The sequence below is a fragment of the Erinaceus europaeus genome, chromosome 14 (assembly GCF_950295315.1).
Source record: "Erinaceus europaeus chromosome 14, mEriEur2.1, whole genome shotgun sequence".
In the NCBI taxonomy this organism is placed as follows: Eukaryota; Metazoa; Chordata; class Mammalia; order Eulipotyphla; family Erinaceidae; genus Erinaceus; species Erinaceus europaeus.
Genome location: NC_080175.1, coordinates 13,140,986 through 13,168,538, shown reverse-complemented (window position 1 = coordinate 13,168,538; position 27,553 = coordinate 13,140,986). Strand labels below are relative to the sequence as shown.

The 27,553-nt window shown below is 42.3% G+C and overlaps 1 protein-coding gene across 24 annotated transcripts in view; it reads right to left on the bottom strand.

Moving 5' to 3' along the window:
- ABLIM1 (actin binding LIM protein 1) overlaps window positions 1-27,553 on the bottom strand; it is a 366,517-nt gene that overhangs the window by 157,423 nt on the left and 181,541 nt on the right. For all 24 annotated transcript variants that reach the window (XR_009544647.1, XR_009544653.1, XR_009544643.1 and 21 more), the window contains exon 2: window positions 21,502-21,636. Coding sequence is in view for 1 of the 24 variants with exons in the window: in XM_060171227.1 (XP_060027210.1) it covers window positions 21,502-21,636 (135 nt within the window). In the remaining 23 variants the exon portion in view is untranslated. The remainder of the gene's footprint in view (window positions 1-21,501; window positions 21,637-27,553) is intronic.

Sequence of the window (27,553 nt, the reverse complement as noted above, 5' to 3'; positions counted from 1 at the left end):
TAGCTGAAACAGGCACTCTGCTGGGGTTATGGGGGAAGCGAGTTCAACCACTTACTCAGTTTTCTAAGAAACTTCCAGAACTTTCCCAGGACTCCATACACTCTGAATGCACCTACTGAATAGATGAATCAGTGCTAAGCACATGTGGTAAGTAACCCTCCCCTCACACGCCTTCGGTTGGCAGTGTTTACTAACCACGGACTATTCCAGAAGCTCGAGAAGCTGCAGATACACAGAAGCTACAAGTGAGCTTTCCACATGGCTTCATTCCTCAGGCTCAGTTCAGATCAACATTCTCCAGCAATGACCTTCTTCTTTGCAATTTGCAACGAAGTAACCCAAGATGATAGTCCGTGTCCATGGCACCCATAGATGACCACCCTATAAATATCGCCATGATCACATTACCTGGAAACCAGTTCGATCACCACCTGCTTCCTCCTCCACCCTGCCGGTGGCCTCACCTTTCTCACACCTGCTTCTTCCCTGCCAGATGGGTCTTTGTGGGTGCAGGGCACTTGGGAGTGGGCCAGCCTGAATCTGACTGCAAATTCCTTCAACAGCCCAAAACACAATCCTAAATATCTTACAAAATTTTCTTCTAAAAGAATTTTTTTCTTCTATGATTTTTTCTAGGTACACGTCTTATTTTTCCCTTGTGATGACACAGCACTTTATGATAAGAGTCACTACCTTGACTTCTTTGGATCCTTCTCCAGGAACCTCCAATCCTATAAGTTCAGGTTATGTCAGAAATTTATTTTAATTCCCTGGGATTCTACCTTAAAGTTGGCAGATTTCCTCCAATTTCAGTTCCCAGTGACATCAGCTGTAGTGATGACACAGTTACTTTTCCAAACTTGGGCATTTCTCAGAGCCAGGGAAGTGACAGGATAATACATTTGGACTACTAGGACTTTTATTTGTTTGTTTGTTTATTTTCACCTCAAGTCACCTGGGATAGGTTTGAAAATGCCACAGATGTTGTATACAGAGAGCTAGTGGCAACAGAGCCATGTTTACTTTAATACAGATTATTTAGATGGAGATAGGAGAGAGAGGAGAGATACCATAGCCCTGCTCCACTATTCTTAGAGTTCCTCTGGCGCCGACCATAGTATTGCCATAAGGTGTTGGGGCTCAAACCTTGGCCTTTCATGCATGGTGCCTTACCATGTCAGCCATATTCCTGTTCCTTTCCATTAAAAAAAGATTTACTGCTACTTTAAAGATTTATTTATTATTTGATAAGATAGACAGAAATTGAAAGGGGAGAAGACAGAAAGAGGAGAAAGAGCAAGAGACTCTTGCAGCCCTGCTTCACTGCTCATAAAGCTTCCCCACTGCAGGTAGGAGACTGGGGCTTGAACCCAGGTCCCTGCACATGGTAACATGTGAGCTTAAACAGGTATGCTGCCCTGCCAAGGCTTACTTATTTTATGAGAGAGAAGGGAGAGGAGAGGAGAGGAGAGAGGAGAGGAGAGGAGAGGAGAGGAGAGGGGAGGAGAGGGGAGGGGAGGGGAGGGGAGGGGAGGGAAGGGGAGGGGAGGGGAGGAGAGAGGAGAAGAGAGGAGGGGAGGGGAGAGGAAGAGGAGGGGTGGGGTGGGGGGCAAGCACTCTGGCACATGGAATAGCAGGGATTGAATTTGAGACAGGCTTCAGGCATGTTAAGTTCTGTGCTCTAGCTGCTGATTTATCTCCCTGGTCCTGTGAGTTCACTTTAATAAGAATATGGTAAAAGAAACTTTCCAAAACTTGTAAACAAGTAAGAGCGATGTCCTTCCAATGTCACACTGGAGAACTGACAGCTCATGCAAAGTCATTTCATGACTCAGGCTCTGTGTCTGACAAACTTTCACTATTGAATCAAGACCCAGACGTGGAAAGCAGTGCTAACTTGTGGGCTCTGGACAGTAGAGACTCAGGTGGTGTTTCCTGTTCCATTTTACTGTGCTGTTGCACCACTAATTAGTTTTATATCTAAATCTGACATCGTATTCTGATTTTTTTTCTTAAACAAATGCCTTTCTAACCAATTCCTTTAGTTTTTTTTCTTTAAACTGGCTTCACACCCTGCTAGTTCTCTTGTTAATAAACTCAATGAGCCTTTTATATATTAGCATTTTATGTTTGCATGGGAGTTACATGTTTTCCCTTTTGAAAACTACCCTTTGACAAAAGGGCTACTCTTCTGAATCCAAACTATCTGTGGGTACACATTTAAGCATTTCAAAAAGCTCTGGGCTGTTTCTTATTAACAACTTAGCAAATACTTTTAACTGAATGGAACAAAGCAAAAGACTTTTACATTCCAATGATCACAAAACCTCAATTAGTAAGGTCGAACTGCAGATGGCTAAATTTAGACTTTTTTTTTTTTTTAACTTTGGGGGCTTCATTTGTCTCTGCACTAGTTGAAAGTTCACATGTGCCCAGAGAAAAGCACAGATTCCATTTATCAAAAAATAAATAATTGGAGCTGCCAAGGAAGGAAATTAATTGTTGTTTTTTTTTTTTCATTTCCCAAAGATCATATCAATTATTTAAATCAAGCCCCACTCAAGGCCTCACAGAATACTGTCTGCCATGATGGACCTAGACCTCAAATAAATCCCTCTCTCCATTGTTACTGGTCATCTCTATCAGGAACAACAAAATAGACCCCTTTGTGGGCCCCCCCATAGGACCTTGCCCTCAACTTGGATCAATAATGGTAGAGAATGTTCCCCATACTCCGAAGGGAGGATGGACAACAAACTCTATGCTACACCTGAGAAAGATGGGTCGATATTGGGGCAGCTTGGAATGTTTCTATTCATGACCACAGAATGTGAGCTCAGATCTACAGGAATGCAGAAGTCACATAGGCTCCTAAGCTGAATATGGGCCCCAGGTCACATCAAATTGATGGAGTTTACATCAACAATATTTATACCCCTTTCCCATATTAGGAAACTAATATACTGGTACAGTCAACAATATTTATACCCCTTTCCCATATTAGGGAGCTACTCTCTTCCCTGATCCAGCTTTCTGATCCTTTTCCAGCCATGACATCATCTACCCAGACAGCAACTTGGATCCACCTGCATATCAGATTTCAGGCTCAGGGAAAAAAAAAATAGTATAGCCACAGGCTCTTTGGAATATAACTAAAATATGCCTACTAGCTATCTATAAAATGGAGGGGCCCCCAACTCCTCATCTTCACCATTCCAGCCTTTAGGTTCATGATTGTTCAACAATTTGTTTGGCTTTGTATGTTAACTCTCTTTTCAGTCACCAGATACCAGATGCCAGCATGATGCTGACCAGATTTCCCTGGACAGACGACCCCACCAATAAGTCCTGGAGCTCCTCTTCCCCAGAGCCCCACCCTACTAGGGAAAGAGAGAGGCAGGCCAGGAGTATGGATCGACCTGTCAACACCCATGTTCAGCGGGGAAGCAATTACAGAAGCCAGACCTTCCACCTTCTGCATCCCACAATGACCTTGGGCCCATACTCCCAGAGGGTTAAAGAATAGGAAAGCTATCAGAAGAGGGGATGGGATATGGAGATCTGGTGATGGGAATTGTATGGAATTGTACCCCTCTTATCCTATGTTTTTTTCAATGTTCCATTTTTATAAAGAAAAAATAAAATAAAATAAAATAAAATAATACTGTCTGCTTTGCTGATCACTAAGGTGTGACCACAACCAGCCATCTGCTAGGCTGATCCTCTGCCCTTGGATTCATTTTCCAGAGACCATGAAATAGCACTCATCAGTTAAGTAAGGAGATATGCATCCAAACAATTCTACATTAAAATCTGTGAAAATTACTAACAGACACATTTTAAAACTTGAAAGCTTTAAAAAAACAAAACAAAACTAGGAGCACACTGTAAAGCCACCAAAGGGGGGCGGGGCAGGGTAGATAGCATAATGGTTCTGCAAAGAGACTCTCATGCCTGAGGCTCCAAAGACCCTGGGTCAATTACCCCTCCCCCACTTGCACTACTATAAACCAGAGACTGAATAGACCACTGGTTTAAAAGAAAAAAAAAAAAGTGGTCCTGGAGATGTCACAGAGGATAAAGTGTTGGACTCTCAAGTGTGAGGTCCTGAGTTCAATCCCCAGCAGCACAGGTACCAGAGTGATATCTGGTTCTTTCTCTCTCTCCTCCTGTCTTTCTCATTAATAAATAAACAAAATCTTTTTAAAAAAGGACACGAAGGGAACAGTGTCAAATAAGGGCGGAAATAATTTACTAAAAGCATTGGGGTGTGTGGAGGAGACAGCATAATGGTTATACAAACAGACTCTCGGGAGTTGGGCTGTAGCGCAGTGGGTTAAGCGCACGTGGCGCTAAGCACAAGGACCGGCATAAGGATCCCGGTTCAAACCCCGGCTCCCCACCTGCAGGGGAGTCGCTTCACAGGCGGTGAAGCAGGTCTGCAGGTGTCTATCTTTCTCTCCTCCTCTCTGTCTTCCCCTCCTCTCTCCATTTCTCTCTGCCCTATCCAACAACAACAACAACAATAATAACTACAACAATAAAACAACAAGGGCAACAAAAGGGAATAAATAAATAAAATAAATATTTAAAAAAATTAAAAAAAAAAACAGACTCTCATGCCTGAGTCCCCTAAATCCCAGGTTCAAGCCCCCCATACCACCATAAACCAGAGCTGAGCAGTGCTCTGGTATTTCTGTGTGTGTGTGTCTCTGCATCTCTCTCAAAAATAAAATAAAATAAAATAAAAAATAAATAAAACAAACACAATAATAATAAACTATTAAAAAATAAATAAATGCACAGGGCTGTAGTGGCAATTATTTCTTCAACCTTTTAATCAGAACAGTCATAGTTTGTTCTCAAATATTTATTTCTCTCAGAAAGAGAGAAGCAGAGCATATCTCTCTCTGTCTCTGGCACACGCAGTGCTGGAGATGGGACCCAGGGTCTCAGACATTCTAGTCCTGCATTCTACCCACTATCCCTTTCCCTGGTCACAGCAACTACAGTTTATATTGCAGCAAATGCACTTTTTTCATTCCATCTCCCTCTCTCTCTCTCTCTCTCTCTCTCTCTCTCTCTTTCACCACTCCTGTCACCAGTGGTCGCCCCACCCCTGTAGACAACCACTATAGTTCTCTCCCAGTCTTGAAAACAGGTCAATAGGTCAGCATATTTTTTCACATTTGTAAATTCAGCTGTTTATATATATTTTGCATATGAGTGAAACCATATCTGTAGTTGTCGCAAATGCACTTCTGGGACATTTCATTTGCCTATCAACAGTTCACACTGCCAGGAATTTAGGAGAGTAGCTAATACTTAAAATGTTGTGCAAAGGTGGGTTTGGAGGGTAGAGAAGTGAAAGGCTTTGGGGAATCTAAAGAGGAACCAGTGTGTAGGGGCTGAGGGGAAATGCACAGAAGACCCCTTCACCTTTACTCACAGACCGAATGCTTCAGCTGACCTGCTGTGTGTCGGCATTATTTCAGACCCACTAGACATGGTTGCGGAGTAAAAGATGGGACAGCACAACAATTCTCTGTGTGTGTGTGTGTGTGTGTGTGTGTGTGTGTGTCCAGAGCATCACTGCAGCATACTCAGTGATAGAGGTAGAACTTGGGACCTCATGCTCTACCTGTTGAGCAACTAACTCTCTGGACTATGAAGCACAAGTGTCTCTTTAAATTTTCTTTCTTATCTACCCCCATCTTTTCTCTCCTGTCTTCTTTCCCCTTCCATTCCCTCCTCTTCCCTCTCTCCTCCCCTTTCCTCTCCTCCCATCTCTCCTCTTTTCCCCTCTCTTTTCCTTTCCTCTCCTTTTTACCAGATCACTTCATTAAAAAAAAATTATGTATTTATTCCCTTTTGTTGCCCTTGTTTTATTGTTGTAGTTATTATTGTTGTTGTTATTGATGTCATCGTTGTTGGGTAGGACAGAGAGAAGTGGAGAGAGGAGGGGAAGACAGAGGGGGAGAGACAGACACCTGCAGACCTGCTTCACCATCTGTTAATTGACTTCCCTGCACTTAACCTGTTATGCTACCATCCAACTCCCGTTCTACCAGATCACTTCTAAACTCCAGTTTATAGCAGTTCTGGGGTTCAAACCTGGGACTTTTGGTGCCTGGAGCATGAAAGACACTACCTCTCCCCAGCTCCACAGCACAAGAATTTTAAGTGGAAGCTGGAGCCCTTCTGAACTTACCCCTCCCCACCCCCCACCCTGTGAAATGGAAGCCGCCCATGTCTAAGACCTGCTCATCATATCTGGTGAGAGAACTTCACCCTTGGATCAAATCCCTATCCCACTATGTTGGGAGGACATGGTCCCTGACTCCTCTGGGGACATCAGCTCAGAACTGGGATGAGAGGGTGCTGGTCATCAGGAGTTGGGTTTGAGAAGCCAACTGGAGATGCTGAGTAGGTGAGGGGAGACCCAAGCCTGGAATTCTGGGGAGAGGGCTGGTCATGATGTATTGTTGGGACTGAAACATGCAGCTGGGACTTCTCACAACAAAGTGGACATGGAGAGGAGGCTTGAGCAGGGAGATGCCAAGGGCTCAGGGTCTGCAAATGAAAAGAACCAACCACAGGGGACCAGCCGGTGGTGCATGTGGTAGAATGCACATATTACCACGTACAAGGACCCAGGTTCCAGCCCCTGGTCCCCACCTGCAGTGGGGAAACTTCACATTTGGTGAAGCAGCACTGCAGGTGTCTCTCTTTCTCTCCCCCTTTCTATCACCTACTCCCCTCTCAATTCCTCTTTGCCCTATAAGAAAGAAAGAAAGAAAAAATAAAAAGGAAGAAAGAAAAGAAGGAAGAAAGGAAGGGAAAGAGATGGGGAGAGAAAAAGAGTAAGAGAGTAAAGAAGAAAGAGAGAAAGAAAGGGAGATAGAAAGAGTAAACAAATATGCAGTTCAGGGCTCAGTGGTGGTGCAACTAGTTAGGCTCACATGTTACAATGCACAAGGACCCGGGTTCTAGCCCCCAGTCCCTACCTGTAGGAGGAAGGCTTTGCAAGTGGTGAGGCAGTGTTGCAGGTCTCTCTCTCTCTCTCTTCCCCCCCTTTTCTGTCTCCCCCTTCCTCTCAATTTCTGGTTGTCTCTATCCAATAAATAAATAAAGATAAGAAAATTTTTTTGAAAAAAATATATGGCAGCTCCTGAAGTGGTGTAGTGAATAAAATGCTGAACTCTTAAACATGAGGTTTTGAGTTTGATACCCAGCAGCATACACACCAGAGTGATGCATGGTTCTCCTTTTCTCCTCATATCTCATGAGTAAATAAATAAATATCACATAATTGCTTTAATCTTGCTTTAAAACTGCTTGAAGAAACGCCAGTTTTCCTTCCTTCTTAATAATGGAAACCCTTTCATCACCTGACCACACAAATTATGTTCTTAGAAAACAGGCCCTGGGGGCTGGGTGGTGGGCAGCTGATTTAACGCGCACATTACAGAGCGAATGGACCTGGGTTCGAGCACCTGGTCTTCTTCAGAGGGAAGTTTCACAAGTGTCAAAGCAGTGTTACAGGTCTCTCTCTCCCCCTCTCCCTCCCTGATTCCCTCTCCCTCTTTCTCTTTCCTTCTCTCTCCCCTTTCCCTCTCAACTTCTCTGTTTCTATCCAAAATAAAAGTTAAAAGAAATTTAAAAAAAAAAAAAAAAGAAGCTCTGTCTTGATCAAGTTGGGTGAACTTCAGCATAGCATTTCTCAGGAAATAAACATTAGTGGGTGTGAATTAGTTTTCAAAAGCTGTAAAGAACCTAAGACTTGACTTGCAAGCTAATACATTGGCCTGCCCTAGTTTCTCAGATGCTGGCAGAAGATGTGAAACTCTTGGGTCAGAAGTGAAGACGTTTCTTACTCACAGCAGGCAGCAGGAGTGCCCTCTGCCCTCACTGTCTCCCAGATGCCAGAGGCAGGGCACTGAACTTGTAGGAAACCCCACTCCTTTACAATGAGCTACTAGGAAACAGATCCAACCCTCATTCTAGACATCACCATTATTAAACTAGACAGCAAACAAAGCAGCTACGCTAGTGGATACACTCCCTCTATCTTCCAAGGCTGTTCATAATCCAAATACCCTTCAAGAGATATTCCAGGACAAAAAGATAACAACAGCACTTCAGCTCACCAGGAAGCTGCAGTTACTTACTGCCCAACAAGAATGAAAATGATTTAATACTGTGTTTTCGAGAAATTGTGAGTCCTTATCCTGTTAAACAATTTGTTCTTCTTATCCTGTTAAACAATTTGTTCTTCTTTTGTTTTTCAGACACTTTGGAACTCAAAGACTTTAAACATCTAAATTAAATTTATTTGGCAAGTTAACACTTAACATTGTACAAAATCCCAAAGGCATAATACTCAGGGCTATCCTTTTATCAACAGAAGATACCACAACAGTGGTTTCTCATTTGCTGTAGTATGTATTTTTCTTGCATCTTGGTTAATTTTGCCTTTCCCTCAACTTTCAAGTAATTTAGATGTTCTAAATAGATATTAAAAGTCTGAGCTTCAGACCTACAGGGATGCAGATGTTATACACGTTCCTGCACAGAATATAGGCCCCCAGATCAAATCAATGAGGTTTACAGTTAACAGTATGGATATACTTTCCCCATATTTGGGAGCCACTCTCTTCCCTGATCCAGATTTTACTCCTATTTCCAACTCTGACAACATCTCCCCAGACAATATCTTCAGTCAACCTGCATGTTAGCTGTCGGGAACCAGCAAAAATAAGTAAAGTCATGGGCCCCTTGGAATATACCTAAAATAGGCCTACTAGCTGTTTCCAAAATGGAGACCCCAAATGTTACCTCTTATATTCTTGCCTTCAGGTTCCTGATTGTTAAGCAATTTGTTCTTCTTTATATCTAAATGCTTTTTCAGACACCAAGTTGCAGATGCTACCATGATGCCAACCTAACTTTCCCGAGCAATCAACCTCACCAATGCACTCTGGAGGCACACCTCCCCAGAGCCCTGTCCCACTAGGGAAAGAGAGAGACAGGCTGGGAGTATGGATCGACCTGCCAACACCCATGTTCAATGGAGAAGCAATTACAGAAACCAGACCTTCTATCTTCTGCACCCCATAATGATCCTGGGTCCATGCTCCCAGAGGGACAAAGAACAAGAAAGCTTTCAAGGGAGGGGATGGGATATGGAAGTCTGGTGGTGGGTATGATCTTGTCAATATTTTTAATTTTATAAATAAACTTTAAAATAATCTTAAAGTCTGAGCTTAATGCTCAGAAGGTACAAAAAATTCTATTGGTTTTTATTAATTTTTTATTATTAATTTTCTACAAATAGCTATCCTGTATGCACGGCCTGATGTGAAAGCTAAGTGTTTATTTACAACAGCCTCTAAAGCCAGATCTGAAAGTGGGCTTCAGCACACGTTCTCTAATCTACGATACCAGCCATCCAGATAGACACCCCTGTGGTCAATGGCAGACTGCTCTACTTAGACCATTTCTTCTCAGTAAGATTCAGTTGCTATCTAGTAACTATTCGAGTAGATAGATCATAAAGCTTGTCGACCAGCTGTGCCATCAGAAACACTTACTAGCATTCAGGTTCCCAAGATCTACATGGTAATTTTTCATTTACTCATTAGCCCCTCATTCTGTCCTTCCATTCACCTTACTGAGCACTTGCCATTTCAGTCACTGTTAGAGGTCAGAGGGAATAAAAACGCAAGATTATCTGTCCTCAAGATGTTTACTCTTTTTTTTTTCCTTGCCTCTAGGGTTATCACTGGGACTGGGTGCTAGTACTACAAATCCACTGCTCCTGGGGGCCATTTTTTCCTCATTTTATTGGATAGGACAGAGAGAATTTGAGAGGGGGGGTGGGAGATCGGAAGATAGACACCTTCAGATCTAGTTAATCGCTTGTGAAGCATACCCCCTGCAGGTGGGGAGCCAGGGACTCAAACCCAGATCCTCATGCAGGTCCTGGCACTTCTTACTATGTGCACTTAACCCGGCATGCCACCACCTGGCCCCAGGAGTTTATTTACTCTGTAGCAGTGGATAAAGGTAAGTGAATAACCATGTTAGATACCTAGATAAAAACACGACCTATTAAAGAAGAGAGGAGGCAGAGAATGCATACCAAATACAAAGAGTTTGGCTAGATGACCCTTTCTGATCTTCTGAACCCTGGTATTTTCTAAATTCTCTAAAACTTTCTGGCAGAACAAACTGTACTGAGGGCAAATTTTAGTCTAAAAATTGCTCAAAATAAACGACTATCATTATAATTACTACAATGAACTATACACACATACTATACACATAACTATATATACTTACGTAATTTAAGTGAATTATATCATTTAAGGAGATACTTAAAATTACAAGACATTTGTGATCATTTGACCTTCCTTAGAAGTCATTCTGCCTCAGGAGAAACTTACATAAATATCAACACCTGCAAATTCAAAGTGAAATGAATTCCTCTCATCTCTTTTAGGCTTGCTCTTTTCTTATAGAGGATATAGCAAAATAATGATGCAGACAAGATGACATGTTACAACAGTGTCAAACCACGAAAACTACCACAGGATAAATGGATGAATGGCGTTTTAAAGAAAAAAATTCTTGTAGACCAAAGGGAACTCCTGTGTGTGGTTGGTGGGAATAAAAAATAGTATGGGTGTTCTTCCAAATAAGAACAACAAAATATACTCATCATGTAATCCAGAAAGTCCATTTCTGGGCATTTATCCAGAGCTAATGATAATAGAAGCTCAATATATCTAGATCCCATGTTCATTGTAGCATGGCTTACAACTGATGTGACGTAAAACCACTGAAGGGTCCATTGATGGTTGAACGAATGGAGAAAATCAGGTCTATATACACAATGGAACATTTTTCAGCAGTAATCAGGAAAACATTCTTGTCATTTGCAGCAAGATGGATAGGCTTGAGGGTATTGTGCTAAGTAAAGTAAGTCGGCCAGGAAAAGTCATATGATCTCATGGATTTATAGAAGCTAAAACAAAAATGAAAAACCAAGCTTATGATAAAAGATAAGAGAACAGATTGGAGGGGTCTGGTGGTTGTGCAGTGAGTTAAGCACACACACATGTGGCGCAAAGCCCAACAACCAGTGTAAGGATCCCAGTTTGAGCCCCTTTCTCCCCACTTGCAAGGGGGTCGCTTCACAAGCAGTGAAGCAGGTCTGCAGATGTCTATCTTTCTCTCCCTCTCTCTCTGTTTTCCCCTCCTCTCTCCATTTCCCTCTGCCCTATCCTGCAACATCAGTAACAATAACCACAACAGTGATAAAACAACAAGGGCAAAAGAGGGAAAAAACTGCCTCCAGGAACGGTGGATTCCTGGTGCAGGCACAGAGCCCCAGGAACAACCCTGGAGACAAACAAACAAACAAACAAACAAATTGGTGGTTTCCAGGGATTTTAAAAGATGGGAGGAGGAAGGAATCAAAAGGTGCAAACTTCCAGTTTTAAAATAGTCTTAGGAATACAATATATAGTGTGGTGATTGTAGTTGTTAATCCTGTATTGCTTATTTTTATGTTGCACTCAGAAATGAATTCATTGCCTTTTACATTTATGATAATGCTGCCTGGCCAACCAAGCCCAATTTTTCCATTTTCTAAATGTAATGACAGGGAAAGATAGATAGATAGATAGATAGATAGACAGACAGACAGACAGACAGACAAAAAGAGAAAAGAAACCGCACAGTACCACCCTACTATCCACAGAGCTTCCCCTATGCTATCCACGTGATTCTCATATGATGGTGGGACTTGATCCTAAATCCCAGGCTTGGAAAGACACACACTCCATCTACCAGGTAAGATATCTTCCAGTTCCTGTACTGCATATTTTGCAAGTTGCCAAGACAGTAGATCCTTTGTAAAATAATTATACACAATGGAATACAACATAGCTGTAAAAACTGATGAAACCTCTCCTGCTGCAACATGGAGGGAATCATGTTAAGTACAATAAGGCAGGAGAAGCAAAAATATTGGATAATCTCTCTCATGGGTGGGGCTTAAGAAACAAAGCAATACAGACAGTGCAGGATAAAACCTCAGTGGACTGTGATATTTTTCAGCAAATCCAGGGGCTTATAAGTGGGGAGAGAAAATTATCAAGTGCAGTAGGGTTAGGAATCTAGGATTCCTAGTGGATGATGAGGTGTACTGACAGCCATCTTGGGGAAATATGAAATTGTACCCCTATGACAACAACAGTCCTGCAAATCAGCATTTCCTTAATAAAGAGATACTGAAGTTGATCTAAAAAAAAAAATAGGAGCAGAAAACAAAACTCTCAAATACTAAAGACAAAGAAGAGCTCCATCCACAACTCTGCAGTGATAACTTTTCCCCATTGGGTTATTACAGACTATAGAGATCTCCTGGTCTTTTAATTATAGAATCCATTCTTAATTAAGCGACTTTCACTATCTCATTACCAGATGGGCATATTTCCCAAGATTACAGATGGGAATTGGGTTCTGTTTCCTTCCAATGCTGGCATTCTTTAGTATTCACCTTCTGCCTTCCGCCCCTTCCCAGAAAAGTGTCACACACAATTATACAGCTTGATACATGATCTAGACTGCTCTTCCCAACAGGGATCTGTACCCCTTGAATACTAAACCTGCTGGACTCTGCACGTACCCTGTGTACCCACCCTCCACATACTATTCCATATTACACTCTCCCCAGCACTACCCCTGTGTTGTTTTTTTTTTTTTTTTAGTGATAGCAACCATCTACCTAGCCATCTAATTCAACTGGAAACCTAGATCCTCCTTCACAACTCACAGCCAATTATCAAGTCCTAGAAATGCTGTACTACTCATAATAGCCAAGGAGTGGAAACAGACTAAATTCTCATAGACAGATGACTAGATAAAGAAGTTATGGGATAAGACTGGTGAGATAGTATAGCGGCTATACAAAATGGCTTTTATGGGGTGGGGTGGTAGTGCACCAGGTTAAACTTACATAGTACTCAGCACAAGGGCCTGCACAAGGATCTGGGTTCAAGCCCCTGGCTCCCCACCTGCAGGCAGGACACTTCACAAGTAGTAAAACAGGTCTGCAGGTGCCTATCTTTCTCCCTCTCTACCTCCCCCTCTCAATTTTTTTCTGTCGTATCCAATAAAAAGGGGTTTAAAAAAAGTCTGCCAAGAACAGTGGATTCATAGTACCAGCACTGAGCCTAAGCAATAATTCTGGAGGCAAAAACAAACAAAAGCCTTTATGCCTGAGGCACCTGTAGTCCCATGTTTAATCCCCAGCACCACCACAAGCCAGAACTGAGCAGTGCTGTTTAAAAAAATAAAGAAATCATGGGATATATAGTCCATGGAATACAACTTTGCAATTTAAAAAGATAATGGGGGTGGGGAGTTCAGGTCCTGGAACAGGATGGCAGAGGGCCAAGTGAGGGTTGTACTGTTATGTGGAAAACTGAGAAATGCTATGCATTTCAAACTACTGTATTTACTGTCAACTGTAAAACATTAATACCCCAATAAATAAATTTTAAAAATGTGTTGTCATCTAAAAAAAATAAAATAAAAAGATAATAAGGTAGTTGGGGGATGACATAATAAAGTAGCCAAACTTTGTGACAAGTATGGCATTGTGAGTATGGTATGGACCTATCCCCCTGTAATATTATCTAATAAATGATTATTAAATCACTAATGTGTTTTTAAAAATTCTGGAATCTTTAACATCAATATCTCTTAAATTTGTTCCTTGCTATTACCTTATACCACTTCCATCTGAAGAACCAGATATCTTGCCCAGACTTTCTCTGCCTCTAGCCTGAATGCTTTATGTCTCTCCATCATCTTTGTAATAAGTGCACTTAACATGGTGCTCCACCGTCCGGCCCCCATCCATCTTTGTATTAACCATGAATAAGCATTGCATACTTTTACATCTAACTTATACGCCTTTTCAGATCGTCCATGAATGCAAAGTATATTGTCTCTTTCTATTCTCAGCACGTTAATATCATATATGAATTATGTGCTCAATTCATAGTTACTAACTGGATAAATAACTCCCACCCCACCAGCCCCCCAAGATGTCGAGCACTTGCAGGAAGTGAAGTGGATTAACCAACAATGTCAGCTCACCGACCCTGTTCCTGCTGCAGCTTCATCTATGAAGTTACTGACTGGCCATTGGCTTAACTGTGCTATGCACTCTTGGATCTAAGGCAACTCTTTTCCAACTTTGGTACCTGTCTTGCTCTAACACAGGTAGTCCCCATTTAGTGACCAGTTCTTCTCCTAAAACCCAGTCTAGAGATGGATTTGTCAGTGAACGAGGAGTCTCCCCTTACTGGCATTATACAGGCATAATGTTCTGCACTGGTGGTATATCATGTCAACCATATCCAGCTAGCTTAGCTCTAGCTCTGTGTAACTTTTACACCATTTTAAATATATCTTAAGTGTTTATTGAGTATTTTAGTGTATGTTGTACTGTAATAAAAACAGGAGACAAGTGATATTATAGGGTACGCAATAAAGTACAGACACATAGGTGAAAACGTTAGTATAGTATACCAAGAAGAAAGGCAGGAACAAGACTGGAACTGAGAGAGGTGATGTAAGATGAAATATGTGAAGCTGAGTCACAGACCTGCCATTTTCCATGACCAAACCGACTCATCGGAGAGTTGGCCATGACTCTGAGCAGTTAATAAGCAAGTGAAGACTAGTTATATATAATTTCTTTCCCACCTCCGCCCTTTCTTTTAAAACCTATCTTTAGCTAAAGAGTTCATGCCCGAGTTTTACTCTTCTGGATATTTGGAACATGGGTCTTTCCTTTCACCCGCAGAAAGCAACCTCTAGTCCACTCAAGAGTCTGAAATTGTGGCAGCATAATTCCTATGGTGGGGAGGGAGAGAAGCAGAGGGGGGACTTCTGGCTCGTCCCTAAGTCACAGTCAGGCACTGCTTCTCCTCTGCACTAACCAGTTCTTGACTGAAAGCCCAGGCTTATTTTAGACTCATTCTTCATCTCAAATCCTCAGCCCCAGTCCCCACAACTATCTGAACATGACACTTCTATTGTAGATAAAAAAAGGGAGGGCATAGAAGTGTTGTTAGACTCAGCTGCAGTGATCCTCAAGGGTAATACTTCTGTATTTCCTGGAAAACCATTTTTAAAATATTTATTTATTTTCCCTTTTGTTGCCTTTGTTTTTTTTTATTGTTGTTGTAGTTATTATTGTTGTTGTTATTGATGTCGTCATTGTTAGATAGGACAGAGAGAAATGGAGAAAGGAGGGGAAGACAGAGGGGGGAGAGAAAGATAGACACCTGCAGACCTGCTTTACCTTCTGTGAAGCGACCCCCCTGCAGGTGGGACTTGAACCAGGATCCTTACTCCAGTCCTTGCGCTTTGTGCCATGTGTGCTTAACCTGTTGTGCTACCGCCCAACTCCCCCTGGAAAATCACTTTAATGGCTTTACAGAAACTAGAGATCTTTGGGAAACTTCAGTACTTGATATGACAGTGAGGGAGAAGGAACTGGAAGTCTATGGCATGCAGAGTAGGGTGTTTTGTACAAAGAAGTCCTATCCAGAGAAGATCTGACTGTGTAAGAGAAATAGCTCTGGTCTATATTATGTGTTCAGTTTTTCTGTAAGCCTGAAACTGTTCTAAAAATTAAATTCTATTAATTTCATATGGATTTATTTAGTTTTAGGAGGGAGAGAGATCAGAGAACTACTTAAGTCTGACTTATGCAGTGCTTGGGATCAAAACTGGAACCTCAGGTAAAAAGTCTATTAAGTTAAAAGAAAGAGAAGGAGAAGGAAAAGGAGGGGAGAGAGTAAAAATCCTGGCCAATGAAAATCTCATATTTTCATCCTCACTTGTTGTCATCAGGACTTGTCACCAGGCTAACTTATCAGATAGAAAGAGAAAGACAGAAGGAGCAAGAGTCCCCATACCTCTGGCCATCTAATTTTTAATAAGGGGGCCCAAACAAATCAAATAGAGGAAGGAGGGTTTCTTCAATAATAGGTGGTTGGGAAAATTGGGTTGAAACATGCAGAAGAATGAAACTAACCCACTTCATCTTACCAGAAACAAAAGTCAACTCCTAATGGATAAAGGACCTGGATGTTAGACCAGAAACTATCAAATACTTAGAGGGAAATATTGGTGGAACACTTTCCCATCTAAACCTCAAGGGCATCTATCATGACAGAAACCCAATTGCAAGGAAGACTAAATAAAAAACAAATTAATGGGATACATCAGAAGGAGAGAGAGGGTGAGGGAGAGGTAGAGAGTGATGGAGAGAGGAAGTGAGAGAGGGGGAGGGAGAAGGAAAGGGAAGGAAGGAGAAAGGGAGGGAGGGAGAGAGAAAGGGAGGGAGGGAGGAAGCTAGAGAGGGAGAGGAGAAAGGGAGGGGAGTGAGAGACAAAGGGAGAGAGGAAGGAAGAGAGAGAGAGAGAGAGAGAGAGACCACAGCAACAAAGTTTCTCCCCAAGGTGTCTGAATTGTACTCATGGCAAAGCAGGCACACTACAGAGTGAGCTATCTTGCCGGCCCCAAGGGGAATTTCTTTTTGGGGGGAGGGCAGTTCTGAGACTATCATGGCAGTGACTAGCTATTCAATGCTCTAACTTCCTTCCATTGCCACAAATACTGTGCCAAAAACAGCTGCCTTGTGTTCGTGGGGCTTTGGGAAACAAAAGAAGGGGAATGTATGGTATGGAGGGAAGCTATAGAAAGGGGGCAAGCTTCACAGAGAGAGACCAAGAACTTGATAGGGACAGGGACTGGGAGTGATCACAAAAATGCAAATCTGGATCTGGGTGGAGGGGTAGATAGCATAATGATTTTAAAAAATGCAAATCTTGAGGAACTTCTAGATCTGTGCTGTCCCACCCTATGGCCACTAACTGCATTTGGCTATTAAGAACCTGAAATGTGACTGGGCCAGCTGCTGGGGAGGTGAGATGGGGAATGAAGAGACAGCTCAGATGGTAGAGCACAGGACTTGCATGTCTGAGGCTCCATTTGACACCCCCAGCACTGAATGTACTGCAGTGATGCTCTGGCTTCTCTCTTTCTCTCAAGGGAAACTCACTCTATCTCAATATACTTTTGAAACAAAGAGTCCAACTTGAAATATACTGTACTATAAGTCTAATCTGAAAAAGAATCAAATGTTACAGTAATTTTTATATTAAGTGCCTGCTGACGTGATAATATTTGGGGTACTAGGGGTGAGTAAAATATATTGTGAAAATTAATAGTACCGGTCTCTTTTGCCACTTTAACATAAGTACTAGAATATTTGGAACTGCACATGCAGCACCCATTTCTAGGGGAAAACACTCCTATGGAATCTTGAAAAAAAAATTCATGAACTTGTTAAGTAAGTAAGTGGGACCTGGGAAATTTTAATCACTTTTCTTAGGAGAGTAAAGAAAATAGTAACTCTGGGAGTTTGGGACAAGACAGAGTAGACAGTGACAGACTAAGTGTGAGAAAACATAAATTTGCAAGAATAGAATACTTTCTTTTGTTTCATACTGTATTATAATTTATTTTGTTTTATTGCACATTTAATTTTGTTAAGTGCTGATAGTAGCATGTACTCTGCAAGTATGACTCAATGTATATTAAAAATTCAACTTTCCACATGTATCACAAGTTATAAATTATATGGCATACCCTCCCAATAGAAATAAAATAGATTTATTTCTAAGATATAAATCAGAAGAAAGAGAGAAAAAGAAAAAGGTGCTCCACTCATGGAGAGTGAACAAATGTGCCTTTTAATACCTGGCATTGTATTGTGCTGAGCAGTGATTTCCCAGGTCTAAGACTAACTGTACTGTGTACTTTCAATCAGTAATATCAAATAGAGAGTTAACAAGGCTTACAGATTATAGGATATATGTTTTAAGTTATTTATTTTCCCCATGGGCTTCACTGGGGCTCTGCACTGGCATGATCCAATTGCTCCTAGCAGATTCTTTTATTGTTTCTTTTTTTTCAGGTGGAGATTTAGAGTCAGAGAAGAAGAGATAGACAGAGAGAAGAAACATAAAGTATGCACTCTACCAGGTGAACTATCTCTCAGCCTCCTACATAGTGTAGCTTTTAAAAAATATTATTTAAATTCTTTTTAAAAATTTTTAAAATTTATTTATCAATGAGAAGGATAGGGAGAGAGAGAGAGAGAGAGAGAGAGAGAGAGAGAGAGAGAGAGAGAACCAGACATCACTCTGGCACATGTGTAGCCGGGGATCGAACTCCAGACCCCAGGCTTGAAAGTCCAGTGCTCCATCCATTGTGCCACCTCCCGGACCACTTAAAATTTTTTTTAAAAAATAATATGCTTTTTTTTTTAGTTTGATGAGAGAGAGACACACACAGGGAGAAAGACAAGAGCACTGCTCATCTCTGACTTCCGGTGGTGCTGGAGACTCATCCTAAGTCCTAGGAACCTCAGGCATAGAAGCCTTTTATATAACCATTATGCTATCTCCCCAGTGCTATTGTTGTCTCATACTTATTCTATCCCTTGAGTGATGTCTCAGGAGATTTAGAAACAAACACTAAAGAAAACATAACAGCAGATTCCAAGTCAGTCACACTGAGTGTAATCAAAATGCAACAAATTGCAATTCTTCTCTGATAAGCTGGTGTGTGTGTATGTGTATGTATGTATGTGTGTGTGTGTGTGTGTGTGTGTGTGTGTGTACACTTCTTTGAAGAGTAAACCCAGAGCTTCAAGTATGCCTGATATCACTGGGAAGCCTCATTTGGCTCAAAATTTCTAATCATTATTTAAATGATTTAGTTAGTTCTGGGAAAGGAAAGACACAGAGAAAGCAGAGACATTATATAGACAGCTCTAGTTCATGAAACCGTCCCGGCCACTTCCCCCTAGTGCTACTCAAGGGACTCTCATATGGAGCCAAGATTCAAACCCAGGATTCATATATACTTAGACTGTGAGTTCCACTGAGTGGAACTACCTCCTGGTGTCCTACATTATGCATATTCCTGTACTGGCAAACATCAGATTGAGGGTGATTAAAATATGCAGTCTTGTCTCTTTATTTTACAGGTACTGACAAAGAGCCACAGAGAAACAGGTAACTTTCCTGAGAGCACAGAACTCCAGTAATCCCAGCAGGACCTCAGCCACACCAAATGGCAGCAGGTTTAGAACTTTGGGTGTGACCCAAAGCAGTTACTGAAGACCAAGCTAGGTTGTCTGAAAACTGGGGATTTACTGTACTTACTCAGGAGTTTTCTGGAGGATTAAAGACTCTGATGATGCAAATTGCATCTTTAGTAACTGAGGCCATACCACTGGGCTTTAAGCTCGGGCACTCCCTTCCATGGCCTTCTTGTTTCTCTCTCTCTCTCTCTCACCTCCAAGGTTATCACTGGGGCTTAGTGCCATTTTTTCCCATTTTGTTGCCCTTGTTGTTGCTATTTTTGCCACTGCTGTTGTTGCTGCTGGATAAGACAGAGAGAAGTCGAGAGAAGAAGAGGGGAAGACAGAGAGGGGGAGAGAAAGCTATACCCTTGCAGACCTGCTTCACTGCTTGTGAAGTGACTCCCCTGCAGGTGGGGATCTGGGAGCTTGAACCGGGATCTTTAAGTGGGTCCTTGAGCTTCGCGCCATGTGATGCTGCGCTACCACCCAGCTCCCCTTCTTGTTCCTCTTAACACCCCAATACACACGAGTGCTCTTTCTCCTGAAATTCACACTCAGTCTGTTCTCTGTACCTGAGATTCTCCAGATGATAGCTGACAGCCTGCCTGGTCATGGGTGAACGACTCGAGATACAACCTAAGGCACCAAAGGTGAAATGAGAAGGCCTGAGAGGTTCTGTGGTGGATACTGCATTGGACTCTCAAGCAGAAGGTCTCAATTCAACCCCTCATCTCACATGCCAGAGTGATTTTCTTTTTTATTTTAATTAATTAATTAATTAATTAATTAATTAATTTTGCCTCCAGAGTTATTGCTGGGGCTTGGTGTCTGCACTATGAATCCACTCCTCCTCGTGGCTATCTTTTCCCCATTGTTATTGGTGTTATTGTTGTTGCTGTTCTTGATGGATAAGACAAAGAGAAACTGAGAGAGGAGGGGAAGACAGAGAGGGAGAGAGAGACAGACACCTGCAGTCCTGCTTCACCGCTTGCAAAGTGATCCCCCTGCAGGTGGGGTCTGGAACCAGGATCCTTGTGCCAGTCCTTGCATTTCGCACTGTGTGCTTAACCCGGTGTGCTACCACCTGGCCCCCAGCAGAGTGATTTTCTTGTTCTCTTTCTCTTGTCTCTGTCTCTGATAAATAAATCTTCAAATATGAAACAAGCATGATTCCATGGGAAGAGTTCAGAGGAAAGGACTCATGGGTATGTCCTTTCTCTCTCCTTACATCACTTAGCCCCAGTCTGAGCTATCCAGATGTGCCCTCAACTCAAATAACCAATTTCTTTTTTAAAAAATATTTATTTATTTATTCCCTTTTTGTTGCCCTTGTTGTAGTTATTATTGTTGTTGTTGTTGTATAGAATAGAGAGACATGGAGAGGGGGGGAAGACAGAGAGGGGAGAGAAAGATAGACACCTGCAGATCTGCTTCACCACTTGTGAAGGGACTTCCCTGCAGGTGGGGAGCCGGGGGCTCGAACCGGGATCGTTCTGCCAGTCCTTACACTTTGCGCCGCCTGCACTTAACCCGCTGTGCTACCGCCCAACTCCCAATAACCAATTTCTTAATTAATCTCATGAAGTCACTCATCTTTCTCTTTTCCCTCTGCCATGCATTGGGTTCAAGAGAACAGGCCAGTGTATTTCACACCAGGATACCAACACTTATCAGCCTGAAAGGGTGGGCTTGTTAATGGAAATTAACCTCCGATTCTTAGTTTTGGGGATGGAAGGTATTTTTGTTGCTTTTGTTTGGAGATCTTCCAATGTTCTTGATCAGTTTTAACTTCTCATCACACACACACACACACACACACACACACACACACACACACACACACACACACACACACACCCATAACCCAAGAATCCAGTGACAATGGAGCCCAGTCTTACATGCTTATCTAGCCCTTTAGCCCTCCTATAAATACTATCAGAGCAGGTGACTTTTTGGTAGGAGTCCCTCATGTCTGAGGAAGAGATATACTAAGTACAAAACACAACAGATGCATATTCATTCCTGTCCTAGGACTCTGAATCCCCCTTCCCAGAGTGAGTAACCTCATGAACATCCAAACCCCTTGCACTTCTAGGATCAGAGAAGCTCAGTCTTCCTTTGGGGTTAACTCATTCACAAGCTAGCAGAGGTAAGTGACACAGAGCATGAGAACCCAGCCAGGGACCTGTGTAGTTAGAGGATGGGCAGGTTCCCTCGAAGGAACCCAAGCCAGGAGGCTGGAACCCCCTTACCTTTGCAGGTGAAACATTTGATGTGGAAATGTTTGGTCTGAACACGAAGCACTTCTCCCTTGCATGGCTCCCCGCATTTATGGCAGTGAATGACGGGCTTCTCTGATGGCTGGTGAGGGTCCTGCGGGTGGGCCACTGAAAGAGAAACAGCAGATCAGGGTGAGCAGAACTCATTCCTGCAGAAGGGCTCATTCTATCATGGATAAAGAGCACCATTGTTTTGGTATCAAACAGACACCTACTGATTCAATAAGCATAAAACTTGCTTATTGCTGTAGGCACATTCACAGGGAAGCACAAACAAGCAAGAAAGTTGTGGCTTTCATAGCCCAGTTATGAGAACACACTGGATTTTTTTTTTTCCTCTGGCAGCTGGTGGTCCTCTCTCTTCCTCCCAAACTCCTCTGGAATCATATAACTGCATAATTAAATATGTCATCTTGTGTGGCTCGGGGTTTTGCAATCTGCATTTGTAACATGTTATTATCTAGATTTAGAAAGCACCTTATAGGGGCCAGGAGGTGGCTGACCTGGAAGAGCACATATCTAACTGTGCACAGGTGAGGCCCTGAGCTGGAGCCTTGGCTCCACAAGGGAACACTACGGCTAGGATTACAGACAGCACGAGTGGGACACTCCAGGGATGGTGGGGCAGTGCAGTGATGTCTCTCTTCGTCATGAATTCTCTCCTCTTTCTTTTCCAAAAATAAAGAAAGGCAAGGTTTTTAAAAATGGGCCAGGGAGGCTACTCAAGATCCTGAGTTTGTTTCCTGGGATACCTTGTGGAAAATAAAAATGTAGAAAGCACCTGTCAGCAAGAAGTTCATGACATTGGGGTGCGGGGAATAGCCTGATGGTTATGCAACAGATAATCCCTCACACCACCCATCACCATCAGCCAGAGCTGAGCAGTGCTCTGGTAAAATAAATTAATAAACAAACAAATAAATAAATAATCACTACATACTGTAAGTTATTTCAGGATAGAGATAATTTCTTAAAGTTTTCTGGTCCCCATTTTTTTTGCCTCCATGGTTATTGCTGGGGCTCGGTGCCTACACTATGAATTCACTGTTCCTGGGGGCCATTTTTTCCCTATTTTGATGCCCTTATTGTTGTCGTTATTGTTATTGTTGCTATTGATGTTGTTGTTGGATAGGACAGAGAGAAATCGAGAGAGAGGGGAGACAGAGGGGGAGAGAAAGATAAACATCTGCAGACCTGCTTCACCGCCTGTGAAACAACCCCCTCCTTGTACTTGGGGAGCCGGGGGCTTGAGCTTCGCGCCATGTGCGTTCAACCCACTGTGCTACCACCCAAGCCCCCTATTTTTTAAACTCTTCCTTCCTTCCTCCAGCTCACCCAGAATGAAGCAGAATGCTTATATAGCCAAGAAACTCACAAATAAGTTATTTACTTATTGTTGCTATATGCTGGCTCATATCTTATCTCTTCTACCAGAGCCATTCCTGGTCTTCATGTAACAACTCATCTAACTTGTCCAAGGTCTGTTATGAGCCTTCTATTTGCACACAGTTCCTGAGACACACACTGCAGGTAGTAGATTTTGAAGACTAAAGTTTATAACTAGTGGCCTAGGAAGTGGCATAGCAGATCAGAGCAAGATTTACAAGCCTGGATCCTGAGTTCAATCCCTAGTACTGATCTTCCCTTTTACTGATAAATAAATAAAACAAAAATATAAATGTCCATTTTTAAAACAAAATAAATTAAATGTACCCTCTAAATTTGTTAACTATATGACTTTGCTCTACCTTCTTCTGCCATAAAACAGAGAAGAATGAAATAGAGGATTTTTGGAGAACTGTCCAGGTTCTCCATTCAGGGATTATCTTGTTTCTGGAGTGTGGTCTGCAGAGAGCAAACGTTACTGCAACCGTCCTGTATTGCCCTATACCACTTCTTACATCAAAGGGTCAAGAGAGAAGGAAGCCAGAGGATGCCAATGCAAGCTTTCATTATTCTGCAGCTTCTCCAGCCAGAGAATGCAGATTGGCATCTTCTGCTACAAAATTCCTTGTTCTGAGTCAAGTCCTTAAAAGAAGGAACAATGCCATGTGTAAAAAGCAATTACATAAGTACCTACTTGAACTTGAAAGGAGATAAGAACAGCAGACCTAAAATTAATCAACCCACACAAAGAACAAAGATGATTTTTTCCCCTTCTCAAATGGAGAAGCCAGGTTGGACCAGGGAATGATGTGGGCAGAATGTGCTGAAGCTCAAACAGAAAGCACCTACAGTGGGTATCTCGGTGTACGTGGAGTATAGTCGTTCATTGTTTCTCCTGGGCCACTGACTGAAGTGTTCTCATGTTGCCTGGAAAGAGTTTAAACAAGACAGTCCAAATAACCGATTATTAACTCAATTCTGAAGAACAAGGTGCTTCTTGTGAGATTAAGATGGAGAGCAGCCATTGTTTCCAATAAAATATCTGATCTGAATTCCCTAGGTTGGAAGTGGGGAGAGTCTGGCAGAGAGACAGCTATGATACACCTTAGCTCCCTTACCCCCTTGCTGGCATCACACTTGGAAACCTACGTTTAGAATCAAAGTCAGTTTTATCTAAAGGACTTCCTGTGCATCATTCTCTCAAGAACTCTTCAGAGAGTGCTGTGCAGGAAGGCCAAAATCAATGCCCTTTTGGGTACTAACAAGAAGTTAACCTTAACAACATCTAGCTTTAAGTGCTAAGAGAAAATAGGTGAGTTGTTTTCTTGATTTCTGTCTCTTGTAAAAAACAAAGGCAAAGACTATTTACTGGGCAACCACTAAGTCCCAGACAAGGCGCTGGACCCTTGCACATGCCATTTTTATTCTGTCCTCATAACCTTTTGATAAGATGGGGAATAACGTCTCATATGACTGATGAGGAAATAGAATTTATGGAGTAACTGACCCAGCTAACAGTGGAAGCTCAAAGATCTACAGCTCAGCCTTCCTGACCCCCAAGTTCATGTCCCACTTACACTGTCTGTGTAAATAAGAAAACTTGCGTAAGGCAGGAAATTGCTATCGTAAGTTAGCCAATAATGAATTTAGTCAAGTTCTAGTGAAGGGCTAAAAAGTAGCATCTATTTAGGCAAGCTCAAGTGCAGGTCTCAAATGTAGCAGTTACAGGACAGGGTAGCTCAGTCAGTAGTATGAGGCCTCATGCTACATGGGTTCAAGCCCATCGTCCCCTCCTGAAGGAGGGAAACTTCAGGACTGGTAGAACAGTGCTGCAGGTGCTTCTCCTCTCTGTCTCTCTTCATCTACCCCCCCATTTTTGTTGCCCATGATGTTATTATTGTTGTTGTTGAATAGGACAGAGAGAAATTGAGACAGGAGGCAAAGACAGGGGGAGAGAAACATAGACACCTGTAGACCTGTTTCACTTCTAGTGAAGCAACCACCCTGCGGGTGGGGAGCTGGGGGTTCGAACTGGGATGCTCATGTCAGTCCCTGCGCTTTGTGCCATGTGCACTTAACCCACTGCACTACCTCCCAGCCCCTGTCTCTCTCCATCTCTATCTCTGTCTCTCATATCTTAGCAAAATAAATAAATATAAACATTTAAATGGCCTCTGGGAGCAGTGGTGTAGTGCAGGCACTGAGCCCCCATGACAACCCTGGTGGCACAAAGTGAATGCATCAATAAGCAAGTAAATAAATAAAATCAGCAGCGAGTAACTGGTGAACTTGGGTCCCAGGAGGTGGCACAGTGGATACAGCTTTGAACTTGAAAGCATAAAGTCCTGAATTCAATGCCAGGCATTGCATGTGTTGCATGTGCCAGAATGCTGCTCTGATTCTCTCCCCTCTCTCCTTAATAAATAAAATAAATCTTAAAAAAAACCTGGTAACTAATATGAGGAGTAAATGTCATGTGCAATAATATATCAATTAACTAAGTTAATAATAAGACATCATTAAATAAAGTGGTAACTAAGGTCCCTCTGCTGATCTTCCTAAGCCAGCACCCTTTGTGCCACATGGTTTATTAAAAAAACAAAACAAAACAAAAACACCAGACCATTGCTTGGATCTGGTTTATGGTGGTGTCAGGGATTGAACCTGAGACCACATAGTTGCAGGCATGAAAGTCTGTTGCATAACCGCTATGTCCTCTCTCTGCCTATATATTTAAAAATGAAGTAGGGCTGGGAATCAAGGAGATGGGGGAATCTATCAGCTTAGTAAGCTCCTCAGATGATTCTTCAGGGTATTACAATTTAAGAACTAATTCCCTTTAGAATTCAAACAACATAGATGATCAGATCACAGATAAGAATTAGAGTGAACATCTGCCAGATGAAACTCTTGAGAAACAATGGTAGAACAGAGTGGATCTCCTGATCATAGCAGAGGCAGTACTTCTGGAAAAGCAAGTGCACTGCAGTTTCTCTTGACACTGAATTTTTTATAGCTTAAGTCAGCAAGGCATGCTGAGTAATGATGAAGGAAGGAGGGTAGCATTTCACTTGTTGGGTATTTCCTTTGTCTGAGCAAAAGTGCCAGTGCCAAGGCTGGCACCAGCCAGAAAGGTCAGAAATGGGACCGGCATCTGCATTTTGCAAGCATTTCCCTCCGGAAATATATATTACATGGCAAAGTTCTCTGTGTTCAGAGATGACCTTCATTTTCACCCAGAGAAGAGCAGAGACTACAATCTTTTTAATTGTTTTTACATCATACATCAGCCTAGGCAGAGGCACAACAGGGCAAGCTCTTCAGGAAGAAATGGACTCTTCTAACTAGAGAAAGATAAAATCCAAAGACCAGAAGAGACTTGATTGATTTCATTGCAAATCAATTCCCTGCAAACAGAAGAAAATCTCTCCCCTTTGGAAAAGTTTGAATGGAAGTTCATGATGCAAAACTACTCCTGGCAGTCTGGTATAATACCAAATATGTGCTGGTTGTCTCAAGTCTACATTTTTGAAATATGCTGAGTCATCTGCAACAAGGTGGTGACATGAATTCCACACTCCTCTTATTTGCCAGCTGGCTCTTTTGCCAACTTCTACTTGATCACTCCATCTTGCAGAACCTGGGCGATTCCTAAGTAGTCTCCCAAGGGAAACCCAGGAGCAAAGAGCTTAAGTTCTTTGTCCAAAGTTACCAGTGAGCAAAAGCAGAGGTACACTAAGCATTCTGCTTTTCAACTCTTTCTACTATACCAGGTTGTCAATGATTTAGCTTAGAACTTGGGCAGCCATAGTTAAAAATCTTCCCATCTGTCAATACCCATGTTCAGCGGGGAAGGAATTACAGAAGCCAGACCTTCCACCTTCTGCATCCCACAATGACGTTGGGTCCATACTCCCAGAGGGAAAAAGAATAGGAAAGCTATCAGGGGAGGGGATGGAATACAGAGTTCTGGTGGTGGGAATTGTGTGGAGTTGTACCCCTCTTATCCTATGGTTTTGTCAGTGTTTCCTTTTTATAAATAAAAAAAAAGACTGTATGAAACAAACAAACAAGCAAAATCTTCCCAAAGTAGGAATAGTAGAATGAAATAGCTCACTTGAATAGCATGTTACATTGCTGTGTGTATGATCCCTGGTGTTCACTGTCAATTTCTCTCTACCACTAATAAAAGAAGAAAGGGAGGGAGGAAAGAAGGAAGGAAGGGAGGAAGGAAGGAAGGAAGGAAGGAAGAAAGGAAGGAAGAAAGGAAGGAAGGAAGAAAAGAAGAAAGGAAGGGAGGGAGGGAGGAAGGGAATAGTAGAATGAATAAATAGAAGGATGGCTCTATACTCTGTGAATTGTAAGGAACTGCATGGGTAGAACTAAGAATCTATTGATCTGAAAAGGTGAAGGAATTCCTTGCATATGATTCCATGGAGGGGTTCTGGCTCCTCAGATAAAACAGCCAACTGCAAGGCTCTGGGAGAAGTTTTGCACTGTTTTCCTCAGGGAACCAAAGCAGTGGGGGCACATCCTTGAAACTCCAGCCAGAAAGCAATCCACTTTGGATGCACCGATTTTGTAATGCCAACTGTCATGTCAGGTGATGAAACTAATGAGACCATTAGAGAAATCCCAG